The 17515-nt window shown below is 47.0% G+C and overlaps 1 protein-coding gene across 4 annotated transcripts in view; it reads left to right on the top strand.

Annotated features, from left to right (window-relative positions):
* The window catches only part of LOC144772459 (uncharacterized), a 138943-nt gene that overhangs the window by 67660 nt on the left and 53768 nt on the right, over positions 1-17515 (top strand). For all 4 annotated transcript variants that reach the window (XM_078656796.1, XM_078656798.1, XM_078656799.1 and 1 more), the window contains 3 exons: positions 1542-1595; positions 3416-3469; positions 5300-5353. In XM_078656796.1, the coding sequence (XP_078512922.1) occupies positions 1542-1595; positions 3416-3469; positions 5300-5353 (162 nt within the window). The remainder of the gene's footprint in view (positions 1-1541; positions 1596-3415; positions 3470-5299; positions 5354-17515) is intronic.

The following is a 17515-nucleotide window of genomic DNA, read 5'->3' as shown; positions in this document are numbered from 1 at the left end:
AACTTGCAAGGAGGCATCAGACTAGTGTTTTTCAGAAATAAAAACACACCACCTGGCAAGAGCGGCACAATTTACTTATCAGATTGGTCAAGCACTAGACGCTAGAGTAAAATAATTTCCTGCCCTTGAAAGTCTGAGCCAGATTAATGTGCCATCAAGGTGTCACTGTAACATTCATGAGCAAAGAAGATCTTGGCCGCCACCTCAAGTACTATGACTGGAACATCGCCTTATTAAAATTAAGCTCCTGGACTAAAGGCAGAAAGTTCCCTGCAACACAAGTTTGACTGTTGAAAACGGGGTTTTAAATTTCACAGGAGGTCATGGGGAGGGGGGACGAGTGGTAGGGTAAGGGGGGTTGGGTTTTAATTTTAGCTTTTACTGTAGTGGTTTTAAATAATCGAACAGTCAATAATAAAATCAATCAATCAATCAAACAATCAATCAATCATATGTGTGAAGGTATATTTTTCTAATTTAGCATTTAGAATGTTTTCATGAAGCCATTATAGAACTACCTGAACATAATTTGCATGGTCAGTCATATTCTGGGAGTAAATAGTGACGTCACTTATTCACTCAATGACACATATCTTTAATAATTTTCATAGGACCTTGTTAATAAATAACTGTACCTCTGCATATATGTTACAGAGTTCGAACGGCATTACTGTTTATTTAAAGAGGCCGAAGTTAATGTGGAAGAACATATCTTTCATTCATCGCCTTCTAGAACTCTGATGAGGTGGTAAGCCATCACAGGTCCAACTTGCTGTAAATGGTTCTATTCCACACTTGATTTAACAGAACTGAGATCAAGGGTAATAGATAGTGATTTTTAAACAAAAGTTTATTAAGGGCCCTGTAATCAATGCAAGTGTACATTTTACAATTATTTTTAATGAAAGACAGCAGTGGGAAGGATACAGGTAAGAAAAAATGTTGGATGAAACCAATGTCTTGTAACTCATATAGATAGCTCTTTAGATTATGATTTTCTGGTTCGGACAGGGCTTAAATTCTACAACACACAGTACAACTGCCCCACAAATTAGATTGAACCTACAGTCAAACTTCTATGGGGAGGTCACTGAATGGCCTTTTTTTGTCAAAGACATCCTGTAGGTCTTGATATTCGATGGGTAAATCCGGATTCGCTCCCTGGTCAATAATAGCACAAGTCAAAGGAGATATTAGGTCATGAGCGGTTTTATACCACATGGATTGAGAATGTTGCAAACCCAAGGTCAAAAGACACACAGCTCAATAAATATGAGGGTTGTGGGTCTGCAATCAAGGCGCCCCAAATTTGTCACAAAGCTGGGAGTGTCTATGATGTCAAAATTCAGGGTCTCGGTGTTACCATTTTCATAAACCAAAGACAAAGGTATAGTTTGGTGTTCATTGCAGATGGGTTTATACATGCTCGTGCCAGAGCAAGCTAGTGCACTAATCTTGGTCTTTGTTTAATTTTCAGTTAGCACTGTACAGAATCCTACAAAAATTTGTTAATGCTGCTCTTTGTCCATTTTCTCTCTCAGGAAGATTTTCGACACATGAGGAGGATAACCGAGCAAGAGGATATGATCAGTCAGGTAAGGAGCATGTGGGGACTCTAGGCAGAGTATGAGGCTTCCAGGCTGGAGGTCTTCGGGCGTAAATGCAGATTGTCATGCAAGGAAGGAAAGAGAGAACTACTCTCTCTTCACAAATGGAATGAAGCAATGCAGGGCATTGTGGTTTGGGCGCAGTATTTATACAACCCTCGAGCAAGATGGCCACAGCCAATGCAGGACATGGGAGATTTTAGGTGTCACCGATTTTTTCTAGGTAGACTGGATCAGACAATCACTCGGCATGAAGGGCCCTGGGAAATGAATATGGCCCTAAATGGAGCTTGGAATAATACGGACATAAAGCAAATGTTCTGGGGGTTAAGGTATCACAGCATAAAGGCTGTTTGGAATTAAAGACCGCAGGGAATCATCTATTGGAGCACAAAGAGTCCTTGGAACGAATGGCCTGGGATAACAATCTGAGCGACAGAATGAAATGTCAGGGCACACATCACACAAGAAGGAGTGAGAGAACGTAAATCCTTGACAGTCTCCTCACCTGAAAAAGACCGACATGCCAGGTGGCTTGGTGGAATAGCAGGCATGAAAGTGCCACAAAAGACGGAGTGTGCATACATTGGCAGCAGGTTCCAATGAACGCTCATTTGTCCCGTACCCTTTCCAATCCACCAAATAAAATAGACGACCCTTGACTCTCTTGCGATGGACCTCAAACTCCATGTGGTCATCTACTTATATTATAGGAGACGACCTCAAGACAACTTTGAGCACAATAAGGTAAAAGCAAAGGAGGATGAAACACTGGATGTATTGCCAAATCATCAGGAAATTAGAGTTGTATTGCCCCTGGGTTGAGGATACTGAGGATAGTCAAAGGACCCCAATACCTGGGCTGTAGTTTGCAAGGTCCTTCCATTTTAATGTTCTTTGTGGAGAGCCTTACCAGATCTCCTTCTTTGTAATCAAGCTGCTATTTTTGATGTTTATTGACTTGCACCTCCATGTGTTCCCTCCACTCTTGTAACCGTTTTTTAATGTGATGAGGTGGTAAGCCATCACAGGTCCAATTTGCTGTAAATGGTTCTATTCCACACTTGATTTAACAGAACTGAGATCAAGGGTAACGGATAGTGATTTTTCACAAGAGTTTATGAAGCACCCTGTAATCAATGCGAGTGTAAATTTTACCATTATTTTGAATGAGAAGACAACAATGGGAAGCATACAGGTAAGAAAAAATGTTGGATGAAACCAATGTCTTGTAACCCATATAGATAGCTCTTTAGATTATGAGTTTCTGGTTCGGACAGGGTGTAAATTCTACCACATGGTACAACAGCCCCACGAATTAGATTGATCCTACAGTCAAACTTCTATGGGGAGGTTACCGAGTGGCCTTTTTTGTCAAAGACATCCTGTAGGTCTTGATATTCAATGGGTAAATCCGGATTCGCTCCCTGGTCAATAATAGCACAAGTCAAAGGAGATATTAGGTCATGAGCGGTTTAATACCACATGGATTGAGAATGTTGCAAACCCAAGGTCAAAAGACACAGAGCTCAATAAATATGAGGGTTGTGGGTCTGCAACCAAGGCGCCCCCAAATTTGTCACAAAGCTGAGAGTTTCTATGATGTCAAAAGTCAGGGTCTCGGTGTGACCATTTTCATAAACCAAGGACAAAGGTATAATTTGGTGTTCATTGCAGATGGGTTTATACATGCTCGTGCCAGAGCAAGCTAGTGCACTAATCTAGGTCTTTGTTTAATTTTCAGTTAGCACTGTACAGAATCCTACAAAAATTTGTTAATGCTGCTCTTTCTCCATTTTCTCTCTCAGGAAGAATTTCGACACATAAGGAGGATAACCGAGCAAGAGGATATGATCAGTCAGGTAAGGAGCATGTGGGGACTCTAGGCAGAGTATGAGGCTTCCAGGCTGAAGGTCTTCAGGAGTAAATGCAGGTTGTCAAGCAAGGAAGGAAAGAGAGAACTACTCTCTCTACAAATGGAATGAAGCAATGCTGGGCATTGTGGTTTGGGTGCAGTATTTATTCAACCCTCGAGCAAGATGGCCACAGCTAATGCAGGACACCCAAACTCTTGGGAGATTTTAGGTGTCACCGATTTTTTTCTAGGTAGACTGGATCAGACAATCACTCGGCATGAAGGGCCCTGGGAAATGGATATGGCCCTAAATTGAGCTTGGAATAATACGGACATAAAGCAAATGTTCTGGGGGTTAAGGTATCACAGAATAAAGGCTGTTTGGAATTAAAGACCGCAGGGAATCATCTATTGGAGCACAAAGGGTCCTTGGAAAGAATGACATGGGATAACAATATGAGCGACAGAATGAAATGTCAGGGCACACATCACACAAGAAGGAGTGAGAGAACGTAAATCCTTGACAGTCTCCTCACCTGAAAAAGACCGACATGCCAGGTGACTCGGTGGAATAGCAGGCATGAAAGTGCCACAAAAGACGGAGTGTGCATACATTGGCAGCAGGTTCCCATGAACGATCATTTGCCCCGTACCCTCCTTTCCAATCCACCAAATAAAATAGACAACCCTTGACTCTCTTGCGATGGACCTCAAACTCCATGTGGTCATCTACTTATATTGGAGGAGACGGCCCTCAAGACAAGTTTGAGCACAATAAAAATCAAAGGAGGATGAAACACTGAATGTATTGCCAAATCATCAGGAAATTAGAGTTGTATTGCCCCCGGGCTGAGGATACTGAGGATAGTCAAAGGACCCCAATACCTGGGCTGTAGTTTGCAAGGTCCTTCCATTTTAATGTTCTTTGTGGAGAGCCTTACCAGATCTCCTTCTTTGTAATCAAGCTGCTATTTTTGATGTTTATTGACTTGCACCTCCATGTGTTCCTTCCACTCTTGTAACCGTTTTTTAATGTGGTGAGGTGGTAAGCCATCACAGGTCCAATTTGCTGTAAATGGTTCTATTCCACACTTGATTTAACAGAACTGAGATCAAGGGTAACGGATAGTGATTTTTCACAAGAGTATTTGAAGCACCCTGTAATCAATGCGAGATTAAATTTGACCATTATTTTGAATGAAAAGACAACAATGGGAAGCATACAGGTGAGAAAAAATGTTGGATGAAACTAATGTCTTGTAACTCATATAGATAGCTCTTTAGATTATGAGTTTCTGGCTCGGACAGGGTGTAAATTCTACCACATGGTACAACGGCCCCACAAATTAGATTGATCCTACAGTCAAACTTCTATGGGGAGGTTACTGAGTGGCCTTTTTTTGTCAAAGACATCCTGTAGGTCTTGATATTCGATGGATAAATCCGGATTCGCTCTCTGGTCAATAATAGCACAAGTCAAAGGAGATATTAGGTCATGAGCGGTTTTATACCACATGGATTGAGAATGTTGCAAACCCAAGGTCAAAAGGCACAGAGCTCAATAAATATGGGGGTTGTGGGTCTGCAACCAAGGCGTCCTCAAATTTGTCACAAAGCTGGGAGTTTCTATGATGTCAAAAGTCAGGGTCTCGGTGTGACCATTTTCATAAACCAAAGACAAAGGTATAGTTTGGTGTTCATTGCAGATGGGTTTATACATGCTCGTGCCAGAGCAAGCTAGTGCACTAATCTAGGTCTTTGTTTAATTTTCAGTTAGCACTGTACAGAATCCTACAAAAATGTGTTAATGCTGCTCTTTCTCCATTTTCTCTCTCAGGAAGAATTTCGACACATAAGGAGGATAACCGAGCAAGAGGATATGATCAGTCAGGTAAGGAGCATGTGGGGACTCTAGGCAGAGTATGAGGCTTCCAGGCTGGAGGTCTTCGGGCGTAAATGCAGATTGTCATGCAAGGAAGGAAAGAGAGAACTACTCTCTCTACCAATATAATGAAGCAAAGCAGGGCATTGTGGTTTGGGTGCAGTATTTATACAACCCTCAAGCAAGATGGCCACTGCTAATGCAGGACACCCAATCTCTTGGGAGATTTTAGGTGTCACCGATTCTTTTCTAGGTAGACTGGATCAGACAATCACTCTGCATGAAGGGCCCTGGGAAATGAATATGGCCTTAAATGGAGCTTGGAATAATACGGACATAAAGAAAATGTTCTGGGGGTTAAGGTATCACAGCATAAAGGCTGTTTGGAATAGAAGACCCCAGGGAATCATCTATTGAAGCACAAAGGGTTCTTGGAACGAATGACCTGGGATAACAATATGAGCGACAGAATGAAATGTCAGGGCACACATCACACAAGAAAGAGTGAGAGAACGTAAATCCTTGACAGTCTCCTCACCTGAAAAAGACGGACATGCCAGGTGACTTGGCGGAATAGCAGGCATGAAAGTGCCACAAAAGACGGAGTGTGCATACATCGGCAGCAGGTTCCCATGAACGATCATTTGCCCCGTACCCTTTCCAATCCACCAAATAAAATAGACGACCCTTGACTCTCTTGCGATGGACCTCAAACTCCATGTGGTCATCTACTTATATTATAGGAGACGCCCTCAAGACAAGTTTGAGCACAATAAGATAAAAGCAAAGGAGGATGAAACACTGGATGTATTGCCAAATCATCAGGAAATTAGAGTTTTATTGCCCCCATGTTGAGGATACTTAGGATAGTCAAAGGACCCCAATACCTGGGCTGTAGTTTGCAAGGTCCTTCCATTTTAATGTTCTTTGTGGAGAGCCATACCAGATCTCCTTCTTTGTAATCAAGCTGCTATTTTTGATGTTTATTGACTTACACCTCCATGTGTTCCTTCCACTCTTGTAACCGTTTTTTAATGTGAAGAGGTGGTAAGCCATCACAGGTCCAATTTGCTGTAAATGGTTCTATTCCACACTTGATTTAACAGAACTGAGATCAAGGGTAACGGATAGTGATTTTTCATAAGAGTTTATGAAGCACCCTGTAATCAATGCGAGTGTAAATTTTACCATTATTTTGAATGAAAAGACAACAATGGGAAGCATACAGGTGAGAAAAAATGTTGGATGAAACCAATGTCTTGTAACTCATATAGATAGCTATTTAGATTATGAGTTTCTGGCTCGGACAGGGTGTAAAGTCTACCACATGGTACAACGGCCCCACGAATTAGATTGATCCTACAGTCAAACTTCTATGGGGAGGTTACCGAGTGGCCTTTTTTGTCAAAGACATCCTGTAGGTCTTGATATTCGATGGGTAAATCCGGATTCGCTCTCTGGTCAATAATAGCACAAGTCAAAGGAGATATTAGGTCATGAGCGGTTTTATACCACATGGATTGTGAATGTTGCAAACCCAAGGTCAAAAGACACAGAGCTCAATAAATATGGGGGATGTGGGTCTGCAACCAAGGCACCCCCAAATTTGTCACAAAGCTGGGAGTGTCTATGATGTCAAAATTCAGGGTCTCGGTGTGACCAAAGACAAAGGTATAGTTTGGTATTCGATTATATCTGATGAGAGTTCTGAGCCATCAACTGCTCACAGAGGATCAAGTTTGTCTTTTCTTATTCAATTGATTTTTAAGGAGGTTGCAAGAGTGATATCTAAGAAATTGCCAGTAGCTCCTGAATCATGTAACATAAGGAAGACATTTTGTTGTTGGTTAGCTGACATGAATACTTCCCATGGTGTTGGCAAAATATTTGGAGGTCTCTTCCAAAATGCTTCTCTACAAAACAAACTCTTCAATACCAATCTTTCTAGTTTTCCGGAATCTGTTGATTGACAACTCCTACAGCCCTGCACACAGCTGTAGACTCCATTAGGCAGTCCCGGGCAAAGTGCCCACCATTCAATCAATCAATCAATGAATCAATCAATCAGGGAATTGTAAGCACGCTACTTACCCCTGAGGGTCTCAAGGCAATGAGGGGAGGGGGTCCACAGATCTATTTACCGAACAGCCAGGTCTTGAGGGACTTCCTGAAGGTATTCAGGGAGGGGGCGCGTCTGATGTCTGACGGTAGCTCTCTCCCGGTCTTTATAATTGTATGTATTAGTTTTCCAAAATAAACAAAAAGTATAGCCAAGGCACAAGGTGCCAACCAATAGCCAGCGAACAGTGCAGTCACAATACATCGAAATTACAATCGTTTAGTATGTCCATCCTGGTAATGTCGAATAATCATGCAACGCATTTACAACTTGCAGAGGTCAGACATAAAGGGTGTACATGACAGCATAAGAGGCACAAAATTAGGAGAAGAAAGGTGGTGCAGTGCTAAAGGACTCATGAGGTGTACATTGCTTACAAAACTTTATGTAGTCTATAGATATAGCAACATTCGTTACACATAGGCATACAGTGTTATATACATTATTTTGTCATTACAGTCAACATGACTCCACTAGTCCCCAGCAGGTTCATCCTGGACAGTCGGGTCTACACATGTACGTGTCCATTCCAGAAAAGGCTCCCATATATCTTTAGGACGGGAAGTTAAGGGTATCTGGTCCCAATATACACTAAGTCGGGTGTGACCATAAGTTACATCAGATAGCCAATCTTTGAATTTCGGAACCCGATTCCTGCCCCACCGGATAGCCACCTGTCGACGTGCATTGAGTAAAAGGAGAGCATGTAATTTGCGCCGATTAGGCAGTGTGTCACGTACATACCCCAAAAGGCCCAATATCGGGATTGGCTTATCAGCCCTGCCAATCATTTGAATCACTGCACCAAACACCACCTGCCAAAACATACACAATCTCGGGCATTCCCAGGCCATAGGCAGGAAGGTAGCCTGCGCATATCCACACCTCCAGCACCTGTCATCCTCTTTCAAACGCATGCCACACAGACCGATCGGTGTACGGTAATATCTATGCAGGAATTTGAAATGTATCAGTCTAAGGGGATAGTTGGGGGAAAGAACAGTCAGCTGCCCACAAGAACATTCCCACTGGTCCTCCGTCACCTGCGGATCTCGTTCGCAATCCATAGCGCCAATGATTTAGGCTGTGTAACCGGATGAGCAGTTGCATGGTTTTGTAAAGGCACGTGGCTAACTGACGTGCCAAAGGTGTTTTAAGAACACTCTCCAGCGCTAACATCGTCGGAGGGGCTTCAGGGAATCCCGCGCAGAGCGCGCGACATGCAGTGCGTAGATTCTGATATAGGAATTGTTCAGCAAATGGGACAGCGCGCTCCTCTGTGTCAAGCGGGGGTGGTCTAAATTTACCGTCTGGATAGAGATCCGCGAATGTTCTCAACTTCATGTTTTCAATCAGGGTCCTTCCCACACCCCTCTCCATGCATGGCAGCATAGGGTTATGTTCTAACAACATGGATGGTGGATACAATATCGGAACGCCAGCCCTCTTTTGCAATGCACGCCACACCCAGCGCAATGTATCGGCGGTATCAACTTCCCCTCGGGGGCGCTGCGCCTTTTGATATAGAGCAACAGCCAGGGGCACCGGAGCTACTGCATCAATTTCAACCGCTACATGTGGTTGAAAGGGCGTCTTATGTATCCAAAAATGGAGAAACTGTGCTTGCGTGCATAAAGCATATAGTTGCATGTCCGGGGCGCCCAGCCCACCCTGTCTCAAGGGAAGGGTCAGGAGATTCCAGGACACCCTAGCCTGCCAATTTGCCCACACCAGGGATAGCAATATTGAGCGTAAAGTCCTGAAGAAGTGTTGAGTGAGGGGAATCGGCACATTTACAAGCAAATGAAGAAATTTGGGTAGAACGATAATTTTCGCCAGCGCTATCTTTCCCGCAATAGACAGAGGCAACCTGGACCATATTGCAACCTTCCCCTCCAGCCATGAGTAAGCCCTTCCAAAATTCAGGCTCCAAATATCCTGGAGATTCCTGCTCAGCCACACACACAAATACTTGACCTCGCTTGCTTCCCATCTCAGGGGGAACTCAGAGATCACTTCTTTTGTGGCATCCGTTAGCGGGAAAATTACTGATTTTGACCAGTTGATAGATATGCCAGCGAGCCCCCCGAATCTGATAAATTCATGTAGCACTGGGTTTAGATTGTCTTCCAGGTTGTGTATGTATAGAGTTACATCATCCGCATATAATTATATCAGAAGGCTTCGGGTACTATACCCTATGCCCCTAGCAGTATGGTGCTGTCTTATCCTAGCTGCTAGGGGTTCCATTGCTATAGCAAATATCAATGGTGATAGCGGGCATCCCTGCCGGGTGCCTCTTGATATTGGAAAGGAGTCCGTCACCAAGCCATTCACTCTAATGCGGGCAGTGAGATTCTCATAGAGAAGCTCAATTCGCTTAATAAATAAAGGACTTAGACCCATGCGCGACAGTACCAGGAATAGGTATGGTCATTCTAGTGAATCGAACGCTTTCGTTGTGTCTAAAAATACAGCTGCAGCCTGGACACTGGGGTGCAAATAATGAATCACTGAGAACAGAGTGCGTAAATTATGCGACGTTGATCGTCCTGGGATAAATCCTGACTGATCAGGAAGCACGATCAGTGGGAGCATCGGCTGAAGACGGTTTGCTAACAGCTTAGCATAGATCTTTACGTCAACATTTATTAAAGATAGCGGCCTATATGAGTCCAACTCCATTTACGCTTGGTCTAGCTTCAACAGAGTTATAATCATTGCTTCCCTCATTGACGGTGGTAAGATCTCCGTCTCTAGTGCCTCCTCGTAAGCAGCCGAGGGGCCAACTCTTCCGCATAAGCATTGAAAAATGCGGTCGTTAGGCTGTCTGGTCCCGGGGCTTTATTCAGAGGAAGACTTTTTATCACTTGTACTACATCTTCTGTCGTTATGGGTAAATCCATGTAAGTTCTGAGATTGTCATTAAACCAGACAAGTGCAATAGACTCCAGAAATTCAAGCGTATCTTCAGAACTTGTCGCACCCGCTGCCTGGTAAAGGGTAGATAAAAGGTATAAAATTCACTAAGCACTTCCTTTTGACCCCTGATAATAGCCCCGTTGACACCCCGTATCTCATGTACAAAGGTAGCACTTCGGGGCTACCTAATCATCCCCGCCAAGGTGCGCCATGGCCTCTCTCCTTCTCCGTACCTCCTCGCCTCCGCATGCTTACCGAGGAACTTCACCTCACGGTTCGCTCCCTCCTCAAATTAAAGTAGCTTTGATTTCAAAAGACCTGCCGTTTCAGGACCTGACTTTGAATAAAACTGCCCCTCCAAAGCTTTAATTTGCTTTTCAAGCTCTGCAAGTGTACCTCTTATTGCCTTAAGGACACCTGCCTGTCGCGCTATGCATTGCCATCCAATCACGACCTTAAACGCATCCCATAGCATGCCTTCAGTGTCGACCGATCCCGATTTTGCGGCAAAGTAATCCACAATATCCGACCTTATGTCTTCTTTAAAAGCCTCATCTAGCAATGCATGTGGTGGCAGTCGCCAGGCAAACGCGTGTGGGGGCACTTTGGGCAAGGACTATTTAAGTAGGCATGGCGCGTGATCTGACAGTGAACGCGCCATGTGTGATATCTCCACTGTCCAAGCAGCTACATCGCTCGTGACTAGCCAAAAGTCCAAGCGTGACCAGGCCGCATGCTGGCTCGTAACGCATGTACCCTCTCTGAGCCCAGGATGCCTCACCCTCCAAATATCCAAGAGCTCTCCATCAGATATTATGTCGTGTAGTGCAGCGCTCGCCTGGGGGTGCAGGGATCTAGCTGTGCCATGTCTGTCAGCAGTATCGTTGAGAACAGCATTGAAGTCTCCCCCCCAGATGATAGTGTGACACCCCAGTGCTCTAATCCTGGACCATACCTGCCTGAAAAAGTCAGGCGAGTCAGTGTTCGGGCCATATACAGCGGCTAGCGACACCTCATTACCACCCAGTCTCCCGTTCAGTAGAAAAAATCGCCCCTCCGGGTCCACATAAGAAAAGTCACATTTCCAGTCTAATCCTTTCTTTAAAAGTATGGCCACCCCTTGTGCGTAATAAGAGTAGATGGCTGAATACACGTCCTCATACATGCCATGTCTCAGCCGCTGTGACGGTGTCACGTTAATATGTGTCTCCTGCAGGAAACAGATATCTATGCAGTGCCTCGTCAAATAGGCGTGCACCAGTCGAACTTTCTGTCCATCATTTAACCCCCTTATGTTCCAAGTTAGAATATTCAATACGTTCATGAGCGTTGCCATATGATGAAATCACAGTTCAATGTCCCACCCAACCAGTGTATCCCAAGAATCTGACAATATACCTTTGCTTTGTTTGTGACTGCTTCATACTGGCAATGAAGTAAACATTCAACCCACAATACCAACCCGCCTCCCACTCCAACCCCCAAATCAGGTTGTAGCATACCCCTCACACCAAAAACAAGATGCATTAACAATTACAATATAGGGAACCTTCCCTGGCGGGCGAGGTTAGGCAAGGCATACACCCCCACTTGCGCAGGGTGGCCGGGATGGTGTTGCATAGGCCAAACACTGCGCATTCTTAAACAAGTAAAACATTCACTCTTTCTCTTCAGGGGGCCCAGGTGACACCGGAGCCACTCAGTTTGAAGCAACAGGAGCGGAGCAAAATAGAATATCATAGAACATTAAACAAAACAGTAATACGTTTGCGTTACGTAATGGCAGGTCAATCGTTATCACTCAGCCTGACCTCAGATTGCTTTTCCTTATCCCCTCGCCGTTTGGGTACTTTGCCCACAACGTGCTTGGCAAACTTGAGTGCAGATTTTGCATCTGTGAAATAGTGAGCGGTGCCGTCATGAGACACTTTTAACTTAGCCGGGTACAACACGGAGTATGGCATTTGCGCCTGTAGCAGGAGTCGCTTAGCTGGGAGAAATTCTCTCCGTGCGGCCTGTACCATCGGGGTGAAGTCTGGATAAAGTGATATAGAGTTTCCTTTGTGCGTGATCTGTCCCTTCTCCCTTGCCAGGCGCAAAATCAAATCCCTGTCCTAGTAATTTAGTATCTTGGCCAGTATAGGGCGAGGTGTTCCACCCACGGGGGACCTCGGGCGCAAGGCTCTATGGGCCCTCTCCACCACAAATACATTGGACAGATGAGGGTCAAAACGCTTGTGCAGGAGTTCCTAGACAAAGTCTCCTATTTTTGAGATCGCTGTGGTTTCCGGAATGCTTGTGACTCGCAGGTCATTCCTAGTGACCTCGCCTCCAAATCATCATTCTTTGCTCTTATAATGCCCAAGAGTTTGTCCATTTGTAAAAGTTGTTCTTTCGTCTCAGTTTGAAAGTTGTGAAACTCGGTGTGTCTATTTTCCAGACAATCTAGTCGTGTTTCATGCTCGGTAACTTGTGTCTTCACACTGTCTAACTGCGCGGTGAGTGTGTCCAACTTAGTGTCTATGTTTCTAAGACTAGTGCGCATTTCTAGCAATAGTGACCGCAGATCTTCTCCCCCTTCTCCGGTCTGTACATCTGTGTCCGAACCCCCATGTGCTCCAGGTTCAGTGTTTGTCTGTCTAATCGATTGCCTGGCATCAAACGTGAGTTTCGACTGCTTGGCGTTTGGTTTACCCATGATGGCACGGATGTCCAGGGCTCGCTGTAGTGAAAGTTCTAAACTGTGGTGCTGTCTGCAATGTGTCCACTACAATTTCCAGACGTGGTTTTGGCCTGCTCGCGCCACATCTAACAGTGTCCATCTCATCACATTGCCTGCAATCAACCCACTGCCCAGCCGGGCGGTATATGATGAAGTGATATAACCTTCGCCGCCAGCCACCCGCGCACCTTGCGACAGAGCCACCGCCCCGCCGATCTTACTGCCATTATGATGCAACAGGCTTCCGGTGCCCTCCACTCAATCACCCAGTCGTAGCACACCAGACGAGACGTGAATCTGGGACGTGGCTCACACCCTCCAGGCGCCGCTGCATCCACTGCCCAATATCGTCGCCAATGCCCGACTCCACCTGAATCTGCCCTGCAAGGGTGGCAGACCTACCAGGCTATAGATGCCCACAGTTCCGTTCTGGCAGTACCTCCGTTTCGCAGTTAGCCTAGGTCGGGAGGAAGTCACAGCCAGTATCCAGATTCCCCCGCACCATCAGCAGAGCAGGCGCAACACCAGCAGGCCACCACACCCCAAAAGGCACATCACAGTGGCGTCTCAGTGCACCTTAGCAATGCACCATGTATCACCTCCCCCACAGGCTCTTTCGTGGTATGCTCCCTCAAGGGTACACCAGGGCTAGGGCACAGTCCCCCTAGGCGGCCTCTCTACCGGTAGCCCGCAAGGGATGGCTCGCGCGTGCGTTTGGCCTTCAGGGGTACCTCGGGCAATGACGATGGTCCCTCAGCGCACCGTCGTGTCTCGACATGCCACCACCTTGTGACACTTTTGGTGCAGAGCGCTAAATTTTCCAGCCAGGTATCCTCCACAATGTGCTCCCGGTCATGGTCTGCGCTGCTCGTCTTGATGTTAGGGCAGTCTAGCGCTGTTCGGGGAGCACTTAGGGCGCTGCCATTTTCCCATTAGCGACTTTTCAGTATGGTGCCAATCCACGCATATCCCCAAAGAAGGGACCTCGCCCCCGCGCCACTAGTGTAGGATTGTCGCAGTCAGGGCTACAAAGCCCTCCAGGCCCAGTCACCTCACCTACAGGCAGCGCGCCGGGCAGATCCCGCTCCGATCAGCATTTGCTCAGAAGGCCCACTCCGCCCCGGGCTCTAGTGGAAAGGCAGCCCGACTCCCGGTTGATCCGGTCTCCGCAGAACAGCCGCTCCGCAGTTCAACACCTGCAACTTCAGCTAGACACTCGTGAATTGCCTGGAAATGCCACCGCTGTGTGCCCCCTCCCTTCCCCTGTCAGAGGTGGTAGTTTAGCGCAGAATTAGTCGCACCAAAGTTAGGATTAGAGTAGGATTATTATCCCAGCCAGCGGAGCTCGCTTAGAAAGCGGCCATTTCGCAGCTCGGCCAGCCACGCCCCCCGCTCGTTCCCGGTCTTGGCTGCAATGTGAGAGAAGGATCTTCCACCTGCTCTGGCTCTGTGGATGTGCAGGGTTTTGGCTAGTGTGAGATTGGAAGTTCGGAAGTTTCTTTTGGGTATGTGGAAGTTGATTCTGTTGTTGAGGTATTTGGGTCCGTTGTTGTGTAGGCATTTGTAGGCGTGAGTGAGGATTTTGAAAGTGACTCTTTTCTCCACGGGGAGCCAGTCGAGACTTCGTAGGTGTTGGCTGATGTGTTTGTGTCGGGGGATGTCGAGGACGAGTCTGGCAGCTGTGTTCTGTATTGTCTGGAGTATGCGTAGTAGGGACTTGTTGATGCCGGCATAGAGTGTGTTTCCATAGTCCAGTCTGCTGGTGATGAGTGCTTAGGTGACTGTCTTCCTTGACTCAGGGGGGATCCACTTGAAGTTCTTGTGGAGGATGCGGAGGGTGTTGAAGCAGCTGGAGGTGACAGCATTGACCTGTCGGTTCATAGTGAGTGATAAGTCGAATAACATGCCTAGGTTCTTGCTGTGGTCTGAGGGGGTAGGTGGGCTTCTGAGAGTGGTCAGCCACCAGGTGCTCTCCCATGCAGAAAGGGTGGTACAGAGGATGAGGACTTCTGTCTTCTCTGTGTTGAGCTTCAAGCAGCTGTTGATCATCCAGACTGCGACGTATTGCATTCCTTTCTGGAAGTTGAGTTTGGCAGTTGTGGGATCTTTGGTGAGGGAGAGGATGCGCTTGGTGTCGTCGGCATAGGATTCAATGTTGAGGCTGTGTTGTCGGATGATGGCTGCGAGGGGGGCCATGTAGATGTTGAAGAGGGTGGGGCTCAGGGATTAACCCTGTGGGACTCTGCAGGTGATTTTTGTTGGGTTGGAGAGGAAAGGTGTGAGTCTGATCCTTTGGCTTCTTCCGGTGAGGAATGATCAGATCCAGTCCATGGCTGTTCCTTGTATGCCTGCGTCGTGTAGTCTGACGACTAGTGAGCGGTGGGAAATGGTGATGAAGGCCGCTGATAGGTCAAGTAGAATAAGGTCTGCGGAGTGGCCTTGGTCGGGGAGGGTGCAGATGTCGTCTGCGGCGGTGAGTAGGGCGGTCTCTGTGTTGTGGTTGCTTTGGAATCCGGATTGGACGGGTCGAGGATATTGTTCTCTTCAATTAATTGTGTCAGTTTCCTGTTGACTGTTTTCTCTGCATCGTTGGCTGCAAAGGGGAGGAGCGGGATGGGCCATTATTGAGGTCGGTGGGTTCAGCTGTGGGCTTCTTGAGTGGGGTCTGACTTCTGCGCACTTCCAGTCGTCTGGGAAGGTGCCTGTTTTGAAGCTGGTGTTGATGGTGCGTTGTAGTTTGGGTACGATGGCAGCCGCAGCTCTGTGGTAGATGTGAGGGGGCAGGGGTCAGTGGGGGCCCCCAAGTGGATGTTTTTCATGCTTGAGGCAGTGTCTTTGGCAGTCATGGGTGTCCAGTTGGAGATGGTGCGCTGGCTGGTGTTTCTGGGGAGCGGGGGGCGTCTGTGGCGTTTGGTGGATGGTTGATGAAGTTGTCGTAGAGGTTTTTGATCTTGAGGTGGAAATAGGTTCCAAGCTTGTCCCAGAAGTCTTGAGATAGGATGATGTCTGTGGCTTTGCTGCGTGGGTTTGTGAATTCTTGATGGGCACTAAAAAGTTCCTTGGAGTTGGTGGAGTTGGCCAGTATTTTGTTGTGGATAAAGTTCCTCCTGGTGACTCTGATCTGGTTGTGGTAGTCCATCATGGTGCCCTTGTAGGTGGCGTGGTTTTTGGTTGTCTTGGTGTTTCTCCAGTTCTTCTCCAGGCATCTGCAGGTGTGTCTGACTTCTTGGAGAGTGGTGGTGAACTGGGTGGCTTTCCTGGGGAGTTGTCTGATGGGGTTGCATAGCGGGGCAAGCTCGTCTGCGCAATTGGAGGTCCAATAGGAGTTCCCTGGCTGCGTCGTTTGCGTCAGGTGCCCAGGTGTGGTTGTCTCGGGTGAGGGTGGAGTTAAGTTGCTCATCCGTAACCTTCCTCCAGTTCCTTCGTGGTGGGCGTGGGGCTGGTTTTGGTGCCTTGGGTTTGTTAATGGTGAAGTGTATGCAGTGGGGGTCGGTCCATGGCAGCTGCATTGTGTGGCTGAATTGGACGCTGTTTCCTGGCGTGAAGATGGGGTTGAGGGTATGTCCTGCTCTGTGAGTCGGTGTGCTGATGAGTTGTTTAAGTCCAATGCTGGCGAGGTTGTCACGTAGGAGAGTAGAGTTGAGGTTGCTAGGGTTGTCGAGGTGGAAGTTCAGGTCTCCAATGAGTATGTAGTTTGTTGAGGCGATGGCGTGGGGTGCGATGAAGTTGGTGATGGTGGTGGCGAAGGGTATTCGGGTGCCGGGGGGTACTGTAGATGAGGGTTCCTCGGAGTGTGGCTTTGGGGGAGGTCTGGATCTAGAAGTGCAGGTGTTCGTCGGAGGAGAAAGTTTAGCTGGAGGTGGTGAGGCAGAAGGGTGCTCTTGTGGGCGATGGCGAGGTCCCCTCTTGGGTGGTTGGGGCAGTCTTGCAGCAATAGAGGCATAGATTTAACTTTTGTCTTCATTCTTTTCCCTCACTTGATAAGGGACCTCAAGCTCCTCCTATCTGCATAGGTTCTATGGTATCAGGGACCATACTGTCCACTTCTTTCCTGTCTGTCTTTACTACAAGGAATTCAGTCTCGCCTTAGGGTTGTTTGCCTTTCTTCTCATTTGGTCGGTGACCTAATTTGAAAAGCTGGGGCTTTATTATGGAAGTGCCCTGGGGGCACAATGGGTGTTTGCGCCCGCTTTGAATGCCCCCGGGGCACTTTGGTGTTACATTACAGGCCGCAGGAACTAGTGCAGCCCCTTCTGGAATACTGATTGCGCAGGCGCACATAAAGCTCTGGCGCTATCTTCAGAGACTGCTCCCTCATTTGTATGGGGGTATGTCCCTTTGCAAATGAGAAAATCCCTTTGCTTCCATGCCCATGCCTTACTACCAGCACGGGTGCTGAGCCAAAGAA

The sequence above is a fragment of the Lissotriton helveticus genome, chromosome 8, assembly GCF_964261635.1.
Source record: "Lissotriton helveticus chromosome 8, aLisHel1.1, whole genome shotgun sequence".
Taxonomy (NCBI): domain Eukaryota; kingdom Metazoa; phylum Chordata; class Amphibia; order Caudata; family Salamandridae; genus Lissotriton; species Lissotriton helveticus.
This window is presented reverse-complemented; position numbering and strand designations above follow the sequence as displayed.